Below are 22,553 nucleotides of genomic sequence, written 5' to 3'. Positions count from 1 at the left end.
TCATTTCAATCGCCCGTTCTACTCATAATACAAGCACAGCGTCATTTGTTTCCGAATACAGCCAAGGTATTAAGGGACCGTCAGTCCTTTGTATATTTTATCGACACTAAGTTATATTTCGTCCCGGAGGGTCACGTAGGAGGTACGGGGCGGGGACCGCGGTCTGAGAGAGGCCCCCGAGGGCCGGGCTGTGGTCGGGAAGGGTGTCCGGGGTGGGGGTGGGGGGCGGCGTTCCCGGCGGGGACCCCGGGCAGAGGCGGGGAAGCGGGCTGACCGGGTGCTCCCTCCGACCCCCGCGGAGGAGCAGGCGTGCGGATGCCGCCGGGGGAAGCCCGGGCTCCGTGCGGGGAGGGCCTGCGTGTTGCCCGCATGTTGCCCGCAGCAGGGAACTGCAAGCAGGAGGGTGTCTGTATCGAGTTCTTTGGCGATGATATGGGAGCCTGAGTCGAGGCTGGACAGCAAAAGGGGAGAAACAAGGGCCTGGAATGAGGAGGAAAGGGGCCGCGTTTGCTGCGCGTTTTCTGAGCGTTTTGCATGGGTTGCTTCCTCGTCAGCGTATATTTTCAAAGCTCTTACTGTGCTCCAGGCTCCTCCGGGCAGGCTGGTGGGGCTCGCCGGGACCTAATGGCCGCGGGGAGGGGGCCGGTCCCGGTTGGCTTCCCTCTGCGGCAGAGGCAGAGCGAGGAGAGGTCGGCCCGGTGTTCCAGGAGGATTGACGCGAGGGGGTGGTGAGAGGAAGAAGTCCCCTGGACGGGCCCGTGCAGACTTGCTTGGGTTGCTGAGGTCATGGGCAGAGAGGGCGATGGCTGCAGGGGCAGAGCGAGAGGGGGCCCTGGCACCCCCCTAGCCATGGGCCGCTCCACCCTGTCTTCCCTTCAGAGCTGCTTAGCCACCTGCCCTGCCTCCAGGTGGCCCCTTCCAGCTGCCCACGAACCCACCTCTGGTTCAGCCTCACCGAGGCCCTTCCTTCTGTAGGAGCAGCCCACCCCCAAGTCCCAGCCTGGCCCACACACAGCGCAGCTGCTCCCCGTGGTGTGTCTTGCTTGTCCTCACAGGGGGTGCCACACCCAGATACTTAGAGCAAAGGAGCCAAGCGAGGGTGGACAGGAGCATCTGAAAGAGCAGGGAGCTGATGGGTGCTGTGTAGGAATGAGGTCCCATCCCAGCCAGATCTTTTAAGACAAGCTGGAAATTTTTTTTTTTTCTTAAATGTGAAATCTTCCTGCCAGGCTGGGGTGTCTCGATGGTTGAGCTCGATCCCCAGTGTGGGGTGTGCAGGGGGCAGCCGATGGGTGATTCTCTCTCATCATTGATGTTTCTTTCTCTTTCTCCCTCTCCCTTTCTCTCTGAAATCAATAAAAATATTTTTTTAAATGTGAAATCTCCCTAATTTTAAATTCTCTCACTAATACAGGTGAAGAGACAAGACCAGCACGTCCAGGGGCCCCATGCAGCTCACTGGCTGCCAACCTGTGATCCTTTCCATCCCTTCCTCCTCCCCGACCCAAAGCTGAAGATAAGAATCTGCAACCTGGAACAGTGCCCAAGGGAACAGGTATCTTTCATATTTTAAAACTCCCAGCCTTAAGAAAAGGAAGGCGCCTTTCAGATGACTTGGAACAGAAGTTTCTGCTGTTTAAACCCCTCTTCCTAAACTTCTTCTTGGAAGTAATAATAGGATAATAATCTGGCCTTTACTGAGCATCTACTAGGTGCTTGGCAAAATTCTAAGTGGTGTTTTTTTTCTGTGTTAACCCATTTTGCAAATGAGGAAACTGAGGCTTAAAGAAGTTAAGTAACTAGCCCAGACTCCCAGCTAGAAGTAGAAGAGTGAGGTTTCTGGCTTCAGAGACTGAAGTCTTAACCACATAAGACAAAACTCCCAGCACCCTTCCGTGTACACTTTGTACTGCCTGACCCCAGGGCTCACTAGACAGTGAGGGAAGGGGTGGCTGAGTTCACATACAGTCATGGCCTCATGTGTGTGTGAGTCCTTGCTCCCCACCCATATTGGCCCGGCCTGCAGGGTTTACAGGAACAACAGTACCTCTGACCAGAAAGGCAGGCTGTGCAAAGTGGCAGAGGTGCAGATATTAAATAACTTGGTCAAGTCCCCACAGCTGGTCACTGGCAGAAGCAGCAGGAACAAACAGGCAGCATTATCCATTCTCCCAGTCAACAAACAGCCTTTGAGCCCAGCCATGCCTGGCACCGGCTCTGCAGTCAAGCCCAGCGTTACAATGCAGGTTTTAAGTGTAACTAATTGGCTGGAGTAAGTGTTAAATGCACGCACTAGGGGGACAGGAGAGACCCTGCAGTCTTTTATATGCTCAGGTGTTCAGTGCTTCCACAGCAGGCAGAGCTGAAAGAAGAGAGGCTGCTGGGAGAAATAATTTTCCTGGTTGAAAAAGATCAGAAAAGGGGCATTCACTTCGGAACTCAAGACCACAAGGTAAGGTGAGCTCACAGTGTCTGCTCAACTTCTGCCAAGCTGTGTGCAGAAGAAAACACATTCATTGTTTTGTGTGTGTGTGTGTCCTTTTTTTAAGTGGGATGAAAGAAAGCGGATCAGCCCTACCTTACATCCTACACAAATGTAAATTCAAAGTGCATTGAAGATATTAATAGGAAAAGCATTGGACATTTTTTAGAAGAGAATATTAGGAGATTTTTTTTAACTTCAGAGTGTGGAGGGATTTTGTAAATATGGAACAAAAATCGATACACTTGAGCACATTGGGATTTACAAATTTGGTTTGTCAAAAGATACTTAAAACTTGAAAAGACAAGCCATAGTATGTATTTGGTATTTGCAGTATGTGATCTACAAAGGTCTAGTTTCCAGACTATATAAGAACTACAATGAGGAAAAAAGACAACCCCGTAGAAAAATGGGCAAAAGATGGGGACAGGCAACAGACAGGAGTGGAAACACAAATGGCCAACAAGCATATCATTGGTGCCTACCCTCACCACTCACCAGGAAATGCCAGTGAAACCTCCGTAGGACCCAGTTCACCCATCTCAGACAAAATAAAATCTCACTTCCGGTCACTGTCGGTGAAGGTGTGGACTGCTTTGGCCTCTTGGGGTTTTGCTTTCATTTTCTACATTTTTAAGAAAATTCTTTATTGTTTAAAGTATTACATATGTCTCCTTTTCCCCCCATTGGCCTCTCCCCTCCTGCTCCCCAGCACATGCCCTCACCCCCTACTGTCTATGTCCATGGCTGATGCTTATATGCATGCATACAAGCCCTTTGGTTGATCTCTTATCCCCCACTTCCTCCCTTGCCTTCCCTCTGAGGTTAGATGGTTTGTTCGATGCTTCTATGTCTCTGGATCTATTTTTGTTCATCAGTTTATGTTCATTATATTCCACAAATGAGTGAGATCATGTGATATTTATCTTTCTCTGACTGGCTTATTTCGCTTAGCATAATGCTCTCCATCCATGCTGTTGCAAATGGTAAGAGTTCCTTCTTTTTTACAGCAGTGTAGTATTCCATTATGTAGATGAACCACAGTTTTTTAATCCATTCATCTGCTGATGGGCACTTAGGCTGTTTCCAAATCTTAGCTATTGTAAATTGTGCTGCTATGAACATAGGGGTGCATATATCCTTTCTGATTGGTGTTTCTAATTTCTTGGGATGTATTCCTAGAAGTGGGATCACTGGGTCAAATGGAAGATCCATTTTTAAGTTCTTGAGGAAACACCATAATGTTTCCCACAGTGGCTGCACCAGTCTGCATTCCCACCAGCAGTTCCTTTTTCTCCACATCCTCATCAGCCCTTGTCGTTTGTTGATCATTTTCTACATTTTTTTAAAAATTGAGGGATAACACACATTCAATGAAATGCACAAGTCTTAAGTGTACAGCTTAATATTTTTACCTACCTACCTACCCAAGTCACCACCACCCAAGGGGTCCCATCATGCCTCTTCCCACCTTACACCCTCTCCCTGAGGTAACTATTCTTCTTACTGCTCTCCTCAGATTCATTCTGCCTGGTTTAGAACTTCATTTAAGCACTTGGCTTCTCTCATTCAACGTGGTATCTGTGAGATTCATCCATGTTCTCACACATAGCAGTAAAGTCCTTATTTATTGCTAACTAGTATTCCATTGCATGGACATACCATCATTTCTTTCTCCAGTTTCCTGTTGATTGGCCTTTGAATTGTTTCCAGTTGGGATATTATAATAAAAGCTGCTGTGAACATTCTTTCTTTTAAAATATATTTTATTGATTTTTTTTACAGAGAAGAAGGGAGAGGGACAGAGAGTTAGAAACATCGATGAGAGAGATCGATCAGCTGCCTCCTGCACGCCCCCCTAGTGGGTATGTGCCCGCAACCAAGGTACATGCCCTTGACCGGAATCGAACCTGGGACCCTTGAGTCCACAGGCCGACGCTCTATCCACTGAGCCAAACCGGTTCGGCTGTGAACATTCTTGATGTTCAGCTCACAGCTACTCTGGTGAGCAATTTAGTGATGATGTCAAGTTGCAGATGTGTATACTTCATGACCCAGCAACTCCACCCCTGGGATAACACATTAATAGACGCTTTCACACATGTTAAAAGTGGCGAGAGTAAAAATGCCGATGGCTATGTTATTATAACTGCAAAAATACAATAAACTAACCTGAAATGCCCACCAACAGGAGAGTGAGTCACTAAATTGTGGTCAAGTCATACAATGGAACACTATATATAAGTAAATGTAAATGACATAAAGCTAATCATATCAAGATGATGGCTCAGAAATAATACTGTGTGAAGAAAGCAGGATCTAGGTGCACAATGCCACTTACATACAATTTTAAAACATGCAGTACACGCCCTAGCCGGTTTGGCTCAGTGGATAGAGCATCGGCCTGCAGACTGAAGGGTCCCAGGTTCAAAAGGGTCCCGGGTTCAAAGCCTTGGTTGCAGGCTCTTCTCAGCCCAAGCCCTAGTCAGGGCTCGTGCAGGAGGCAACCAATCAATGTGTTTCTCTCACATCCATGTTTCTCTCCCTCTCTTCCACTCTCCCTAAAAATCGATGGAAAAATATCCTCGGGTGAGGATTTGAAAAAAAAAAATATAAAACACGCAGTACACTCTCTCATTGGCTGGGAACACAGCTGCATGTAATAAAGGTACAAAAAATGCATGGTGTTGATAAACAGACAATTGAGAATAGTGATTCCCTTCAGGCGGGGAGGGCAGAGCTTGTGCAGTGGGGAGTACAGGGGGGTCGACTGAATGCATAGGTGCTTTGCTGCTTCCGCCAGGCGGCCAGTACACAGGTGGTTGGTATTTCATTTTTAAGCTTGACATGTATCATCAGGGCAGTTCCATTCAGGCGGAATCCTGGGGTGGAAGATTTGAAAGGAGCTAAAATTAGAGGGTCCTTGGCACGAGGACAGGAAGTGACCAGTGAGACGTTCAGAGGGTTCAGCGGGTGTGGGCACCCCCAGCCCTGCTCAGCACTGCCCCAGGACCAGCTGTGATGACTCAGAGACGCCAGAGCACAGTCTGCACTGAAGGCCGTAAGGACGGGGTTCCCCGTGGTCAGGACCAAACAGTGGGGCCTAAGTGCTTCCTCTTGGTAGACAGGTCAGCGGGATGGGGACGAGGAGAAGGTCAGACCAGCACTTCCAGTGGGTGGTGCAGGAAGGTGTGCCGGCCTCTCTTCCTTTGGGCGTGCCCCACCTTAACCCCGTTCTCCATACCTCCTCCTGGGCTTCACCTTTCCAGGCACTGTTTGCCAGCCTCCTCTTGACCCTGGAAGACGAACTGACCAGGCTCTGTCACCACAATCCCCAGCACAGCAAGTGCTGGATGAGGAAGCAGGGACCTGAGGCAGGCCTTCGCAGTAGAAATGGGGTGACCGCGAGGACACAAATGGGTAGGGGAGTCAGGGAAGACATGGGCAGTGAGGACCCTGGCTGTCCAGGGGCCAGGACCCCTGGTGGGTCAGAATGTTCCTGTTTTCCTTTCCTTGTCCACTCGGGCTAGGAAAATCCCGTGACACACCCAACCTCCACCCCTCCGATCGGCAGGCTGTGCCTTGAGGTGCCCCTCAAGGTGCCTGGTGCAAGGTGCTGACTAGCACAGGGGCAGGGTGGGGGTTCAGCTGTGGGCACAGCTCACCCACTCCTGGGGTCCTCCTAGCTTCCCAGGTGTCCCTAATGGATCTGTTCCCCAACCATTGCAGCTAACCAGTTGCTATAGAAACTGGAGCCGTTTCTCTTACCCATTTGCCAGGGCACCACTAGGAAGCCATCCTGGACGGGGCTCCTGTTCCCAGCCTCTCACCATCCTCTGACCTGTCAAGGCCTATGGTCAGGCTCAGACCTCCTGGGCCCAAGTTAATGCTCTACCCCACCCTTGCTGGGGGCACTTCCTGCCTCTGTGCCAGTCCCTGTGTGGCCATGACTTCTACCTCCCCCAAGCCCTCCCTGGGCTATCATGTTTCTTAGCTAAGAATCCGCCCCCATTTTCTTTCTCCTGCACAGGAAGTGCTGACTCAGAGAGAGAAGGGCAGTCCCCCATTGAGGCGCCCCTGACGAGGATCAGGCTCTCAGAGGCAACGGCTCCAGCTGCTCCCTAGTGTCACACAGCCCAGCAGGTCCCGGACCCAGAGGCAGGGGAGTGCCCGGAGCCGCCTTCACACCTGCTTCACCGTCTTTCCCCTGAACACACCTGCCCGGTGCTTCAGCGCCAGGGCTGTGGCCAAAGAACTAGGGACCTGGTCATGGAGGGTCAGGCGGAGGCCCCACATCCCCAACCGTCACTGGGTGTGTTCCTTGTAACCCAGTCCACCAAGATGTCCTGGGACGAAAGCATTCCACGGTCCAAACATAGCTGGGTAACACTGAGCTCTAACCCTTCTTGAGTGGGCGGGGTGTCGAAATGCACATTAGCACAGTCAAGGCTCTGAGAAGGCCTGTGGGAAATAAACTTGCTTTAATCCATGATTCTTAAATGTATTTGACCAGACTTTTTAAAAATATATATATTTTATTGATCTTCCACAGAGAGGAAGGGAGAGGGATAGAGAGAAATATCGATGAGAGAGAAACATCCATCAGCTGCCTCCTGCACACCCCCTGCTGGGATGTGTCCGCAACCAAGGTACATGCCCTTGACCGGAATCGAACCTGGGACCCTTGAGTCTGCAGGCCGACGCTCTATCCACTGAGCCAAACCGGCTAGGGCAGACTTTTTTTTTTTTTTTTTAAGAACATATGCTAGTCCTAGCCGGTTTGGCTCAGTGGATAGAGCATTGAGCTGCGGACTGAAGCAGGTCCTGGGTTTGATTCCGGTACCTCGGTTGCAGGCTCTTCCCCAGCCCCTGATCTGGTCGGGACTCATGCAGAGGCAACCAATCAATGTGTTTCTCTCACATCGATATTTCTGTCTTTCCCTCTCTCTTCCACGTTCTACAAATCAATGGAAAAATATCCTCAGGTGAGGACTAAAAAATGTTTTAAATAAATAAAAGAACATGTGCTAACGGAACACCTCTTATACCTTTTGGAAACACTGCTCATGCGGCCGCTTTCCTCAGCGGGAAAGGTATCAGCAGGGCCCAGATCTCACTGCCACCCCCAGAAGGCCGTCCCAGGCGGAGGGCTCTGTATCCTCCCTACTCAGTGTCCGAGGGGCAACAGCGTTGGTGGCTGGGACCTTGTGAGAAATCCTGGACCTCGGGCCCCACCCCCACCTCCTGCTCTGAGTCTGCAGGTTAATACCATCCCTAGGGGATCGGACAGTGTGAGCAGCTGTCCCACACCTGCTGTTCCTCCCCCTCCACGATGGCTAGCTGATCACCTCCCCCCGGGTGGGGGCTCTGGGCCCTGTATCGACATGTATTGGCCTGTTTTGAATCTCGCACCTGATTGGGAAACTCCCCACATCATGAATTCTCCTTCCCAGGGGCCCATGAGGGGCCCCAGGGGGCGGGCCATCGAAGAGGCCTCGCTTTTGCAGAAGCTCAGAGCAAGGGCCACTCGGCCTTTTGTCCCCGCTCAGCTGTCTCTTCCACAGAGACGCCCGGGGACCGTCCTCTCGGGGGCTCCAACCAGAGTCACCCCTGAGCCAGTCCAGCCTCCCTAGTGGTCATTCACGAGGGTCTAAAGCAGCGGTTCTCAACCTGTGGGTCGTGGCCCCTGAAAATACATCCTGCATATCAGATATTTACATTATGATTCATAACAGTAGCAACATTACAGTTATGAAGTAGCAACGAAAATAATTTTATGGTTGGGGGTCACCACAACATGAGGAACTACAGTGGGGCCTTGACTTATGAGTTTAATTCGTTCCGAGACCGAGCTCGTTAAGGAGCTCGTTAACTCAAATTACTCTATCAACTCAATGCAAAAAATCGGCAGAGAGACAGCTGGTATCTCAAAAACTCGTTAGTCGGGACACTCGTAAGTCAAGGCCCCACTGTATATTAAAGGGTCTCGGCATTAGGAAGGTTGAGAACCACTAACGGAACCTTTAGCCGCTCTCCCCCAGCCCCTTAGAACCCTGAAGAAGGGAAAGGTGAGCCGGCCTCTAGGGAGAAGACCTTTATTGAGAATTTGCTCCATAAATAACTACAGAAAGTGTGTGTGGGGGGGGGGGGCACTCTGCGTGCTGTCTGACATGAGGAATCTTATCTGAAAGGGAGGGAGAGAGGGAGAGGGGGGGGGAGAGAGAGAGAGAGAGAGAGAGAGAGAGAGAGAGAGAGAAGGGTGCTAACAGCCCAGGTGTCATGAGGGAGAAACCAGTGGCAGAGAAGTCGGACACTTGGGGGTCACTGGGTCAGAGCTTGCACCACATCCTTCACCAGCATGGTGCCGATCACCATCTTCTCGCTGTTGACTGTCAGCTGGGCCGGGCCGGGGGACCGCGCATCCAGGGTCAGCAGGACCAGGCTCCCGCTGGTCAGTGTCCTCCCTGCAAACCTGAGGGGGCCGGAGGGAGGGGCTCAGCCCCTGCGGTCGGCGGCCCTCCTTCAGACCAGGCCCAACAGCCCACCTCCTCCTCGGGGAGGGGCCCAGTACCTGTACTCGTCAGACGTCCCACAAGGGACACGGCCCAGGTTGGCCGTGGCGGTCACTTTCTGCACCACAGTGTGGTCACTCCGACAGCTGTCCGGCAGCGTGAGCTTCTCTGTGATCTCGTTCATGCCCGTCAGCTTTCCTGGGGGCAGAGGTCACAATGAGGGCAGAGGCTGTGACGGGTTCACCTGGGTCTGCCCACGGAGCTTCCTCACCATGTTCCCAGCCTGGGCAGGCCTGACTCTCCCTCACAGCCCTCAGGAAGCCTGCGGGGTCTCCCCAGCCCACCCAGGGCTCCATCCATGTTACTGACTGAAAACTTGGTGGCCACTTAGAGCTTTCCTGCACCCTAGACCCCACACCCAACCAAGTTCAAATCCCTCCCGGCTCCTGCGGCTGAGTCCTCACAGAGAAGAACACTGGTGGCTGCTGCCCTCCTGGCCAAGGCCTGGTCCTCACCAGGCAGCCTCGCAGGTGGACCCTAACCTCACCGGGGGCAGCAGCTCCAGACCTGGCCAGGAGCTCACAGCACCTGGGAACGCCTCACTCAACAGGGCTGACCTCTGTGGTCCACTCACAGGCTCTCAGGCAGCCCTGGGAGCTCCGTGTCCGCCCTCCCGCCCACCTTCTCTGCAGCCTCTCTCCTCCCTCTGAGATGCTCCATCCCCTCCAGGCCTGACCAGTGATAACTTCTTGCCCTTGTACCTTAAGCCTCTCCATGTCCAAGTCTACCTGCTCCTAAGAAGTCCTCTCCAGAAGCCAGATTGCTCATCATGCCAAGGCTGTGTCTCTCCTTCAGAGCCCACGACCTCCATAGAGGACTCCCTTTCCTCAGTGGGTCTCCTTCAACCCACGGGGACTGGCCCCTGCCCTTTTGACAGGCCACGCCCCCTTTGGCCCTGCCCCTTTGACCAGCCCCGCCCCCTTCCTCAATGACCTGCTCTCCCCAAGGCTCCTATCTGCTGGCTCTGAAGGTCTTTGAGGCATCTCCCCAGGGCGATCTCACTCACATCACAGCTTCAGTTCCCACTTCCATGCGTGCTCGGGGCTCCAGCCCAGAAGTGCTTCCTGGGCACAGACCCACATTTCCAGCTGCATACTCAACACCGCCCGCTGAATTTCCCAAACGCATTGCAAAACCAGCTTATCCAGAGCTAACCTTGCTCTTCCCTCACCCCTCGCCCAAACCCATTCTTTCTACCAGATCAGGGGTTTGGCAGATTACAGCCTGCAGGGCCAAATCCCGCTCCCCACAGGGCCCACAAAGCCTAAAATATTGGCTTTATGGCGCATTGCAGAAAAAGCAAAAGCGTGCCGACCCCTGGTCTAGGTGAAGGGCACTGCCATTCTCCTTATCATCCAAACCCAAACTTCTAGAACAGCTTCTAGGCCTCCCTCTTCCTGGGGGCCACCCGCCTCAGCCCCTCGCTCCCTTTGTCACGGCTCTAATCCTGGTCCTCACCGTCTCTGGGCAGATCTGTTGCAACAGCCTCATTAATGGTCAGAATATGGCCCAAGGTCACAGACCAAGTGAGTGCAGATTCGGAACCTAAACCAGGGCCCACAAAGCCCCGGGCTTCTCCCACGGGGGCTGCCCTGCCTCCTCCAGCTGCTGCAGCTCCTCCCAGCCTCAGTCCTGGCAGAACGCTGCAGCTTCCTCTGTGGGAAGCAGAGGTCTGAACCTGGCCCGCCCTCACTCAGACACCTTCCCTGACGCCTCCGCCGCCAGGAAGACAAATCCAAGACCCGCCTCTCTCTAGCGATGGAGCTGGACCCACTAGCCCCATCCAGCTCTGAAATTCTAGGGCTGAAACCCTTCAGCATCACGTTTGAGGCTTCCGGAAACGAGACTACACATGCCTTCAGCCTCGTTCTCACCACTCCCCTGTGCTGGGGACTCCCGTGTCCTCTCTTCCCTTCCTGGAAACCTTCACCGACATGCACCGCGATGTTCCCCCAGCTGGAGTGCTTGCTGGCCTAGTGGCGAGGGCCCACTCTCTCCACAGCCTCGCTGAAGTGTCCCGGCCCCTGCGGAGCTGCTGTAGAGCCCCCGCGGCGCAGCCCCCCGTCTGATGAGCTGAGGATCCCCCGCAGGGCTGTGAGCTGGAGCTGAGGGCCCTAGACTCTAGGGCCTAGAGCAGGGATGGCGAACCTATGACACGCGTGTCAGAGGTGACACGCAAACTCATTTTTTTGGTTGATTTTTCTTTGTTAAATGGCATTTAAATATATAAAATAAATATCAAAAATATAAGTCTTTGTTTTACTATGGTTGCAAATATCAAAAAATTTCTATATGTGACACGGCACCAGAGTTAAGTTAGGGTTTTTCAAAATGCTGACACGCCGAGTTCAAAAGGTTCGCCATCACTGGGCTAGAGGATGGTGCTGAGTCCCACCACTGTCCGCCCAGGGCGCACTCACCCTGTTCCTTCTTAAACTCATTCTCACTCATGAACACCGGGGCCATCAGCTCCCCAACCGGCGGCTGAATGGAGACATAGAACTGTCGCACTTGGGTGCTGGGTGGGGGGAGAAGACAGAGGAGAAGGCAGTGAGGCCCATCTCTCCCCTCGCCTCCCACTTTGGGGATAGGGCTTGGGGGCAGCAGGAGAGGGAGGTGAGACCCGAGGGCGTGGGCTGGCTTCCAGACCCTCCACCTCATGACGTACCCCCCAACCCCCGGCTGCCACCACCTCCAGCTCCTCTCCACTGTGACCCCACCTCTCCCCGGCCCAAGGAGGATACTCACCACAGCTGGAAGTTGGCCGCCTGGGTGGAGTCACAGAAATTAATGCCCATGACAGCAGTAGCAGATTCTCCAGGTGCCAGGGACTCTGCAGGGGGAGCGGGAGGGGGAGAGGGAGTCTGCGTCCCAGACCCATTCTCCCTCCTCTGACAGAGCCGACCACTCCCAGCTTCCCGCCCCAGGAGACCATTCCTGGTTTTCTCCTGAAATCTAAACACCCCTCCCCTACCCCCCCACACACACTCTCATCCAGGGAAGTCAGTCTTTTTGTTTTGTTAATCCTCACCTGAGGATATTTTTCTCATTGATTTTTAAGGAGAGTAGGAAAAAAAGGGAAAAACAGAGAAAAACGCATCAATTGGTTGCCTCCTGCATGCACCCGACCAGGGCCTGGGCTGGGCAGGAGCCTGCAACCAAGGTACGTGCCCTCGACCGGATTCAAACCCGGGACCCTTTGGTCCACAGGCCGATACTCTACCCACTGAGCCAAACCGGCTAGGGCTGAAGTCAGTCTTGAAGTAACCGAGCCTCAAGCACCCCCTGCCCTGATCAGGACCCCCTCACTTCCTAGCCTGTCTTGCCCACTGGGCATGGATCATGCTAGACGCCCTCTCTGTGCCCCCAGGGCCTGGCCCCTGGCCCGGCAGGGACAGGGCATCAACAGCTGTAGAGAGACTGCCCGGGAGCCGCACCGATTTCAGGGAACTCCTGGATGCTGATGCCTGCAGGCAGTTTGGGGGTGCCCACATGCAGGCCCTTGATGGGGGTGTCGGAGCTGTTGGAGAAGTGGATGAGCAGAGACACCATGTGGGGGTCCCCGGAGAAGGGCTGGCGGCTGAAGGCGTAGTCCACAGCCAGGCCCTCGCCCGCCACGCGGTGCAGCAGCTCCTGCCGCCCCACGCCAGACACCGGGCTCAGCAGCTGGACGGGAGGGAGAGGGGATGGGAGTGAGCAAGCAGCAGCCTGCCCAGCCCTGTCCCCACCGAGGGTCACAGCCAGCACTTTCCCTTCCATCACCCCCCACACACAGATCCACATCCCAGGACGCAGCACAGAACTGTGGGTCCCATCCCACTCACCGAGGGCACCAGCGGGGAGTCCGTGAGGGTCAGGCCCTCCAGGTCTGCGGCCAGACTGCTGGACACGACCGTGGGGGGAGACACAGGCTGGGCGCTGGTAGGGGTGACTGTGGACAGATGAGGAAGACTGTGGTGGGGAGAGGCAACGTGACACTGGCCCCAATTAAGCAGGGCTCAGGGAGCAGACGGTTCAGCACCATGGACAGCGGTGCATGTGGCAGCCTGGTGGCTCTAACCACTCTCCACCCCAGCCCCACACCTAGTGTCCTCTCAGGCCTGAAGATGTGTTATTTTTTTTAAAATATATATATATATTTTAAATTGATTTCAGAGAGCAAGGGAGAGGGAGAGAGAGAGAAACATCAATGATGAAAGAGAATCATCGATCGGCTGCCTCCTGTACGCCCCACACTGGGATCAAGCCCACAACCCAGGCATGTGCCTTGACCAGGAATCAAACCGTGACCTCCTGGTTCACAGGTGGATGCTCAAGCACTGAGCCACGCTGGCCAGGCTGTCTGCTCTCCCCACGCCCAAGCCCTGAGGACCAGAGCTCCCCCAGACCTTCCTACGTCCCACGCCCCAGGCCTCCTTCCCTGTGACCTCTACCCCCAAACTCACAGTCCTCGAGATCCAGCAGGGACACCTCCTTGGCTGCAGGGGCACTTTTGCTGCTGGGAGGCTGCAAGAGAACACGGGGTGTGGGCATGGGAGGGAGTGCCCGGGTACAGGACACACTGAGTGTCCAGAAGGTGGGAGGGCCCTGTCCCAGAGCCCACCCCTCTCGGCCCGACTCTCACCGTCTTCTTCCTCCAGGACACGGGTTCCCCCTGCTCCTCCTCGCTCTCCGACGACACCTCGGACTCTGAGGAGCTGCTGCTGGAATCACTGCCCTCATCCGAGGACGAGCCTTCTCCTTGTCCCTCCGTCACCTTCTTCCTCTTCTTTCTCTTGCTCTTCTCACCTTCCTCCTCACTCTGTTCACTGGAGGATGGGGGCGGGGGCAGAAGATACTCAGGCCCAGCCTGGGCTTCCACTCCTTGCCTCCCAGAAGAGTGGGGAAGCCCTGGAAAGTGGGGGTGAGGTGGGGAGCCTGGGCCAGTGGGGTCCTGCACCAGCCCATGCCCGATTGCTTCTCTATGCTGCATCCCTGAGACCTCCTGTGGCTCCTGAGAGCAGCCTCAGCGGGAGTGGGCCGGGGTCTGCGGGTGCTGGTCAGGGTCCGTGGGAGCTGGCGGGGTCTGCGGGAGCTGGCTGGGGCTCCACAGGAGCTGGCTGGGGTGTGCGGGAGCTGGCAGGGGGTCTGTGGGAGCTGGCCGGGGTGTGCGGGAGCTGGTCAAGGTCTGCGGGAGCTGGCGGGGTCTGCGGGAGCTGGCTGGGGCTCCACAGGAGCTGGCTGGGGTGTGCGGGAGCTGGCAGGGGGTCTGTGGGAGCTGGCTGGGGTCCGCGGGAGCTGGCCAGGGGTCAGTGGGAGCTGGCCGGGGGTCCGCAGGAGCTGGCCGGGGGTCTGCAGGCCCCACCAGCTCACCAGGCTCAGGGGCTCTTAGGAGGCTGGCCTGGGCTGTGTGGTTAGCCCTTCTTTCCCAGGGGAGACCCCAAGCCCCACCCTTCTCTTACCTCTCGCTGCTCCTCCCCTTCTCCTCATCCTCATCCTGATCTTCATTGTCAGACTCGCTGCTCGACTCCCCAGAGCCGCTCTCGCTGCTGCTCTTGCTGTCCGGCTCGCTCTCGGACTCGGGTTCTGTAGAGGAACCGTCTCAGAACCGGCCCCCCCCACTATCCCCCCTCCCTCGCCAAGTGCAGGCCTCCCGGTCCCCAGCAGGTGCCCTGGGCTCGCAGCTTCAGACTCAGCTCTGATGCTGCAACCCTCCCCCGACCTGCCCCTGGTTCCAGGTGCCACCCAGACCAACGGGGACACAGCTGGACCCGCATGGACAGAGACCTGCATAGGCAGGTGCACATAGGTGCACCCCCCTTGGATAAACAACCAGGTCTCACACACACACACACACACACACACACACACACACGCACACACACACACGCACACGCACACACACGCCTCAGACAGCACCCATGTGGGCAGCAGCACAGAGCCCAGCTCTCAATCTCCTCACCACTGTCTGCGGACTCCGTGGGGCCCGACTCGCCCTCAGAGTCTGAGTAGAAGGGTTTCTCCTTCTCCTTCCTCTTCTCCCGATTTGAGCTCTTGGTCCATTCAGGTACCTGGAGGTGGGGGGCGGGTAAGAGAGTTAGTAAATTGTGGTTGGGGAGGGGGAATGACAGCACAGAGCCTCCTTATCCTTCACCCCGCCTCTTCCGGGCCCTGGTCCTGTCCCAGGAGGAACTGGTGAGGGGCAGCTGCTCGCAGAGGGGGCACGGACAAACCACGGAAGAGACAGAGGGGAGGGAAGGCACAGGGCCAGCACGCAGGGGAGCGGGGAGAGGAAGCACTGCAGGCCGAGCAGAGGGCACACGGCACACGGGTGTGGGGACCTCAGTGTATTCGCCCAGCAGGCCCACGTGGGTCTCAATAAGGGAGAGATCTTCTTCCTGTGTGTGGGGAGGGTGTCAGGAGGGCGTGGCCAGCTCGCGAGACACCAGGGCTCCCTGCTGTCGGTCCCTCCACCTGCGCGACTCAACCTCCACCCCCGCTGACCTCCACGTTGCGCACGGAGGGGTCCGGGGCTTCCTCTGGCCAGTCGGGGAGCTCCTGGTAGCCTGTGGCCTTGGCATTGAGCAGGTGGGACAGTGAGCCCAGCTGGAAGTGGTCCCGGTCTGGGGACAGGGTGAGAAGTCAGCCTGTGAGTTTTCCTAGGGGCTGGTGTTGATCCTGGTTGGGGGGCGGGGGTGGGGGAGCCTCGCTGGGCAGATGAAAGGGTGGATGTGCCTCTTCATCGCTCTTCCACCCTGACCTTCAGGCCCACATGCTGGAGGGAAGGTGCTCTGGCCCGACCAGAGCAGGCTGAGGGGTGGAGGCAGGTGGGGGCGGAGGAGGGACCCTGGCCCACGGGTGCTGCTGGCCCTGGGTGGTGGGAATGTCATGTCCCCTCTCTCCCTGGGCAGTGGGGGCTGGGTGCTCAGCACCGCCAGGTCCCACAAGGAGGCCCCGCAGGGATGAGCATAGCGACCAGGAATGAGAGGTTGGCCCCGCTGGGTCAGGGCCTGGAGGGGTGAGAGCCCCGTGGGAGCAGGAGGAGGTCAGGGCCAGAGGAGGGCAGCACAGAGACTTGCGAGTGGGGACGGTCCTGGGAGGAGAAAGGGACAGTTCCCCTTCTCCCAGGAGATTTTCACATCTGCCCCTTCCCTCGGATGGGGGTCCCCACTTCAGCTCCCACCTTTGAAGGACGACTCCAGGACGGGGGCTGGTTTGGGCGCCAGGAAGAGCTTCTTGGCGTGGCGGCTGAGGGCCCCGCCCTGCTCCGAAGGCACGATGAGCTGCCGGGTGAAGCGTGCGCGGTCACGGATGTCATAGTTCTGGTCGTACTTGGCCAGGCTCAGCACGTACTGGGTCAGCAGCTTGGTCTTGGGGACAAGAGAGGGTGAGCACCGGTCAGAGAGTGGGGGACACAGGAGGTCCCACACCAGGCTCTGACCGACACCACTGCATGGGGCACCCTCCCTCCACCCCAGTCCTTCCCACAGACTTTATGTTCCCTCACCTCCCTGACTCTTGACCCCAACTTTTTTTTTTTTAATCCTCACCCGGGGATATTTTTCCATGATTTTTGGAGAAAGTGGAAGAGACAGAGAAAGATAGAGAGAAACATCGATGTGAGAGAAACACATCCATTGGTTGCCTCTTGCATGCGCCCGACCAGGGCCCGGGCCACGGAGGAGCCTGCAACCAAGGTACGTGCCCTTGACTGGAATTAAACCCAGGACCCTTCGGTCCACAGGCCGACACTCTACCCACTGAGCCAAACTGGCTAGGGCCTGACCCCAACTTTGACAGCTGCCCTTTGGGCCTTGGACTCCATTCATCCTCAGACTTGTGGTCCCAGGTTTGCGGTCCCCACGGCCACAGTCCTCCCCTGAAAAGCTATACTGAGAGCAGAGCCAACCGCAGAGCCCGCACCGTGGGCTGCTGAAGGCACAGAAGTCCTGGCATGCACACTGCAGTGAGACAGCAGTATCCCAGACCCAACCTCTCCATTTCTGCCCCGTCCCTGCCTAGTCTACCTGTCTTTTTTTAAAATACATTTTTATTGACTTCAGAGAGGAAAGGAGAGGGAGAGATAGAAACATCAATGATGAGAATCATGGATCGGCTGCCTCCTGCACGCCCCCTACTGGGGATAGAGCCCGGAACCCGGGCATGTGCCCTTGACCAGAATCCAACCCGGGACCCTTCAGTCCTCAGGCCGATGCTCTAGCCACTGAGCAAACTGGCCAGGGCTAGTCTACCTGTCTTTACAAACAACCGTGGTAGCCACTGTTGATGGAGTGCCTCCTAGCATTAAGCACTCGGCACCACCCGAGGACGGAGCTCTGTGCCCGGCACAGCAGGCACTCGGGAAATGTCCTTTAAATCAATCCGTCAGCACAGGCACACGTGGCAAACGCATGTGGCCAGCAGGACAACCTGGGGAAAGGCATGTGGACACCAGGCTTGGGAAACAGGCCGACATCAGCGTCCGGGGGCTCAGCGCTCGGCTCAGTCCTGAGCCTGTCGGTTCCGACCGGTGTGGCTCCCCGCCCACACGGCCTCACCTTGTCACACGTTCCTCCCACTGCTCCTTGCTCTCCTCTGAACAAGGAGGCGCACATACTGTTCAAGGACTGAACGCTCCCCATGGTGCTCCCTATACCTTCTCTTCTCCAAGCTTCTGTTCCCACAATCCTGACACCCACAGGCCCAGGGCCCTGCTGCTTCCACACGTGACTGCTGTCCCTTCCAGCTCCTGAGGAGTCCCAGACCTGAGGGCCCCGCCTCCCCAGCCTGAGTTCCTGGGGCCCAGTGTAGCTGCCGTGGATCAGAGAAGCCCCGAAGAAGCACAGTGCCACCACCCAAAGACTCCATGGGAGGCTGGAGAGGCCGCCTTCAGTCCTCCCAGGCCCTGGGCTCCCCGGAGGAAGCGTGCACACTGGGAACATTGGCCACTTGGGCTCGAGCCAGGTTGCTCAGTGGATAGAGCGTCGGCCTGCGGACCAAAGGGTCCCGGGTTCGATTCTGGTCAAGGCATAGATCTCAGTTGCAGGCTCCTCCCAGGCCTAGACCCTGGTCAAGGCGTGTGCAGGAGGCAACCAATCGATGTGTTTCTCTCACATGGATGTTTCTCTCTGTCTTTCCCTCTGTCTTCCACTCTCTCTAAAAATCAATGGAAAAATATCCTCGAGCCCTAGCCAGTTTGGCTCAGTGGATAGAGCGTTGTCCTGCGGACTCAAGGGCCCCAGGTTCGATTCTAGTCAAGGGCATGTACCTTGGTTGCGGGCACATCCCCAGTGGGGAGTGTGCAGGAGGCAGCTGATTGATGTTTCTCCCTCATCGATGTTTCTAACTCTCTATCCCTCTCCTTTCCTCTCTGTAAAAAATCAATAAAATATATATTTTTTAAAAAAATATCGAGTGAGGATTAACAAAAAAGAAAAAAAAATAAAGGAAGGGGTCTTGGCGTTCACGCCCACCTTGTGAGGGCACACAGAGTACTGCTTGGCGGGTTCTGGGGACCGACTGTGGAGGGGCACCTCTCGATCTGTACCTGCTTCGAGTTGGTCAGGTAGAGCTTGGCCGCCAGGTTGATGACCTGCAGCTTGACAATGTCCTCCTCGGCTGTGAAGGACTTGGCCATTTTCCTGAGGACGTCGGGTGCGATCTTGGGGACGTGCTCACAGTACTCGCCGATGAGCCACAGGATGCTGGCGCGGGCCATGGGCACCTGTGGCGGAGGGAGAGGCGTTAGGACCTCGGTAAACATGGCACGTGGGCAGGCACGTGGCCTGCCAGGGAAATGTCGGGCCTCCCATCTGCACCGGCCGCTGTACGATGGGCTCCCCCAGAAACGGGAGTGGGGGCAGTGGGAGAGGCATTAAAAGGTGGGCACCCTGACCAGTGTGGCTCAGTGGGTGAGCATCGACCTATGAATTGGGAGGCTGCGGTTCAATTCCCGGTCAAGGGCACATGCCTGGGTTGTGTGGCTAGATCCCCAGTGTGGGGTGTGCAGGAGGCAGCCGATCAATGACTCTCTCGTCATCTATCTCTCTCTCCTTTCTCTGAAATCAATAAAATTATATATTTTTTAAAAAGGTGGGTGTTTCACTGGCTTCTTTTCTTTTTAAATTAAATTTTTATTGATTTCAGAGAGGAAGGGAAAGGGGGAAAGAGATAGAAACATCAATGATGAGAATCATGGATCGGCTGCCTCCTGCACGCTCCCTACTGGGGATTGAGCCTGCAAGCCGGGCATGTGCCCTGACCGGGAATCGAACCTGGGACCCTTCAGTCCGTAGGCCGATGCTCTATCCACTGAACCACAGCAGTCGGGCTCACTGGCTTCTTCAAGCCCTAGTGTCAGTCGAGGTTTTAAAGACTGATTTCCTGGATCCACTATGTCCTCAATGCTTCGCTCCATGTCACTCTTCCTGAATCTCCAGGAGCACCTTGTTTCAAAGTTTCAACTTGCCAGGAAAACACAGGACTTGTCAACCAGCCACCCCTGGCGAGAGCATTGGAGAAAACACGAGTGGGGTGCTCGGTGAGGGGTCCCCAAAGGGAAGGCGAATCTTGGGCAACAAGGTCAGGGTCACATGGCCCCATCTCCTCCCATCCTTCCACCTGAAGACCTTGTAGAGCCAGTGTGGGAGGTTTGGAGGTTGATTTAGTTAATTATAGGGAAGGACCTGGGGGTGGGGGAGGGGAGGGGACGCGGCATCACTGCCGCCCACACCTGGATGTTGTCCGTGAGCTTCGCCAGGTGCTTGATGATCTCCCCGTGCTGTGCTGGCTGCATCTGCAGCAGCTTCTTAATGACGACCACCGACTCCGCGACCACCAGCTCTGCGGATGGAAGAGAGTGTGGGCCCCGATAGCCCGAGGGCCACGCGCAGGCGGACAGACCCTGCCACGCCCCAGACCCTGGCTCTCTTCCTCACCCCCTGCACTCCGCCAGTGTGGCCCCGAGAGACGCAGGGACACCTGCACACCCACTGAGGCAGACAGACGGATGGACACACCTTGTGCCTGAACAGACAGGTGGATACCCACTGGCCGTCGGACATGCAGGCAGACACCCACTGGTCATAGGGTCGGACACTCAGACAAGCACTGACCATCACGGTTGGACAGCAGCTGCACCAGGCCGTTGAGGCAGGTGTCACGGACTCGGCCTATGTTAGTGGCACAGCGTCCAATGGCCTGGATCGTGGCTGCCACGAAGTCCTTGTCCATGCTGCGGATGTAGGTCTGTGGGACATCACAACAGCGTGACCCCTCAGGGACCCTGCAGGCTTGCGGGTGACCTTCGGGACGGCCACACCTCATTCAGTGACTCATCACGCCAGAGACTAAATTCTGGGAGAGGAAGTGGCCCCCTCACCCGCTGCCCAGTGATTCCCAGGCCCGAGGCCAGCAGAGGGCATTGGGAGAGGACCGAAGATGACCATTTCTCTGGACCCTTAAAGGAAGGTCTGCCCACAGGACGACCCTCACTGTGCACAGGAGCCGTGGGCTGCTCTCCGGGGCCCTCGGGATGGGACCTGCCCCAGCCCGTACCTGGAATTCCCGCAGGACCGTGGGGATGTTGGTCTCGTTGGCCAGGTTGGTCAGCACTTCCAGCTGCAGGGAGGCAGAGAGTGGGCGTCCTGTGCTTTCACACCCGGTCATTCCAGACACACTCCACACACCAGCAAACACTCCTCAGGCAGCCCCCAGCATCCTGAGACTGACCGGGAACTGACAGGTCAGAAGCTTGTCTGCACTGCAGGAGGGCCTGTTCGCCTCTTAAATGGATTCCCTGACAGATGCACTTACAGCCTGATCATGTCACTTCTCCCTCCATTGAAAACGTAAGCCTGCCCTAGCTGGTTTGGCTCAGTGGATAAAGCGTCAGCCTGGGAACCAAATCCCGGGTTTGATTCTGGTCAAGGGCACATACCTCGGTTGCAGGCTCCTCCCCGGCCTGGGCCCTGATTGGGGCGTGTGCAGGAGGCAACCAATCAATATGTTTCTCACATCTATATTTCTCTCTGTCTTTCCCTCTCTCTTCCACTCTCTCTAAAAATCAAGGAAAAATATAAAATATCCTTAGATGAGGATTAAAATAATAATACAGTGGGGCCTTGACTTACGAGTTTAATTCGTTCCAAGACCGAGCTCGTTAAGGAGCTCGTTAACTCAAATTACGCTATCAACTCAATGCAAAAAATCGGCCGAGAGACAGCTGGTATCTCAAAAAACTCGTTAGTCAGGACACTCGTAAGTCAAGGCTCTACTGTCTTAATAAAGAAAGCATAAAGCCTCCTACTGCTTTTAGGATAAAGACTAACATCTTCCCTCAGTCTGGGAGTCCCTGATCTCCCACCACTCCCCCTTGCCTCCCATGCCCCTGTCACACAGGCCCGTTGTCAGACTCCTGCCTGCCCCAGGGCCTTTGCATGTGCTGTTTCCACAATGTGGCTGGAGTGCTTCCAAATCCTGTCCCTGCCTTTACTTAGGTAATTCGTGTTCATTTCTCAGGCCTGAGTTCAAGCCACCTGCTAAGGGAAAATTCCCCTGGCACCAGACTACATCAGGTCCTCCTATTTTATGCTCTTACAGCTCCCTGTACTGTTCTTCCATGCCGCATTTCACAAATGGATTTTACGTTTGTTTTAGGATTAGCTGCTAAATGCCTCCTCCTCACCCCAGTTAGACTGTGGGCTCCACCAGGGCAGGATGCCTGATTAGTTTGCTTTCTCTGAACTGTTTAAATGACTCAGTGAGGCAGCAGAGCAGGAACGGGATGGGGTACAGGCTCCTGTGGGCATATATGTGCATGAAAGCCCGAGGGGGTGGGAATGTGGGGGTGATAACACCGTGGGTGGGAGACGGAGGGCTGCACTGAGAAAGCATGAATTTTCAAGGCAGCAGAACTGACCTTGGGGTGGCTACCTCCTCTCCTGAGGTCCACGTTTTAATAAAATGGCGAAAATGTGCACTTCCTGAGGTGGTTGTGAAAAGTGCCAGGTACAGAACAGGTCTAGGCAAGGGTCAGTTCCCTTCCCCGTCCCCCCGCCCTCATTAGCCTGGCTTCCTGAGCAAACACTTCCGGCTGGGAGGCCACGGGCTCAGCCCCAGACACAGGCAGGCGCCCAGGTGGCCACTGTGGATACCTGAGTGGGTCTTTGGCAGGGGTCCTCAAACTTTTTAAACAGGGGGCCAGTTCACTGTCCCTCAGACCGCTGGAGGGCCGGACTATAGTTTAAAAAAAAAAACTATGAACAAATTCCTATGCACACTGCACAGATCTTATTTTGAAGTAAAAAAACAAAACGGGAACAAATACAATATTTGTATTTGCATGTGGCCCGTGGGCCGTAGTTTGAGGACCCCTGGTCTATGGGGACGGGGGCCGTGGCCAGAGAGGCCACAACCACTTCTGTCTGTCACTCACCTTCAGGATCTTGATCTGGGTGGGGTCGGTGGACCTGATGTAGAAGCTCTTCAGGTAGGGCTCGAACATACCCTGGCACGGGAGA

The 22,553-nt window shown here is 55.6% G+C and overlaps 1 protein-coding gene across 3 annotated transcripts in view; it reads right to left on the bottom strand.

Annotated features, from left to right (window-relative positions):
• The window catches only part of AP3B2 (adaptor related protein complex 3 beta 2 subunit), a 42,578-nt gene that overhangs the window by 2,815 nt on the left and 17,210 nt on the right, over positions 1-22,553 (bottom strand). Inside the window, exons 9-26 of one of the 3 annotated variants that reach the window (XM_023746929.1) lie at positions 22,469-22,540; positions 20,590-20,652; positions 20,148-20,280; positions 19,766-19,875; positions 18,581-18,757; positions 16,217-16,403; positions 15,538-15,656; positions 14,996-15,104; positions 14,496-14,619; positions 13,679-13,862; positions 13,500-13,560; positions 12,879-12,985; positions 12,492-12,720; positions 11,803-11,887; positions 11,475-11,572; positions 9,054-9,192; positions 8,795-8,954; positions 1,577-1,583 (exon numbers count right to left, since the gene is read on the bottom strand). In XM_023746929.1, coding sequence (XP_023602697.1) covers positions 8,804-8,954; positions 9,054-9,192; positions 11,475-11,572; positions 11,803-11,887; positions 12,492-12,720; positions 12,879-12,985; positions 13,500-13,560; positions 13,679-13,862; positions 14,496-14,619; positions 14,996-15,104; positions 15,538-15,656; positions 16,217-16,403; positions 18,581-18,757; positions 19,766-19,875; positions 20,148-20,280; positions 20,590-20,652; positions 22,469-22,540 — 2,148 coding nt within the window. In that variant the 3' untranslated portion in view covers positions 1,577-1,583; positions 8,795-8,803. Of the gene's footprint in view, positions 1-1,576; positions 1,584-8,712; positions 8,955-9,053; positions 9,193-11,474; positions 11,573-11,802; positions 11,888-12,491; positions 12,721-12,878; positions 12,986-13,499; positions 13,561-13,678; positions 13,863-14,495; positions 14,620-14,995; positions 15,105-15,374; positions 15,432-15,537; positions 15,657-16,216; positions 16,404-18,580; positions 18,758-19,765; positions 19,876-20,147; positions 20,281-20,589; positions 20,653-22,468; positions 22,541-22,553 lie in introns of those variants that run through there. The other 2 variants (XM_023746928.1, XM_006106077.3) reach the window with 2 other exon arrangements.

Source organism: Myotis lucifugus, unplaced genomic scaffold (assembly GCF_000147115.1).
Source record: "Myotis lucifugus unplaced genomic scaffold, Myoluc2.0 scaffold_765, whole genome shotgun sequence".
NCBI classification, from domain to species: domain Eukaryota; kingdom Metazoa; phylum Chordata; class Mammalia; order Chiroptera; family Vespertilionidae; genus Myotis; species Myotis lucifugus.
This window is presented reverse-complemented; position numbering and strand designations above follow the sequence as displayed.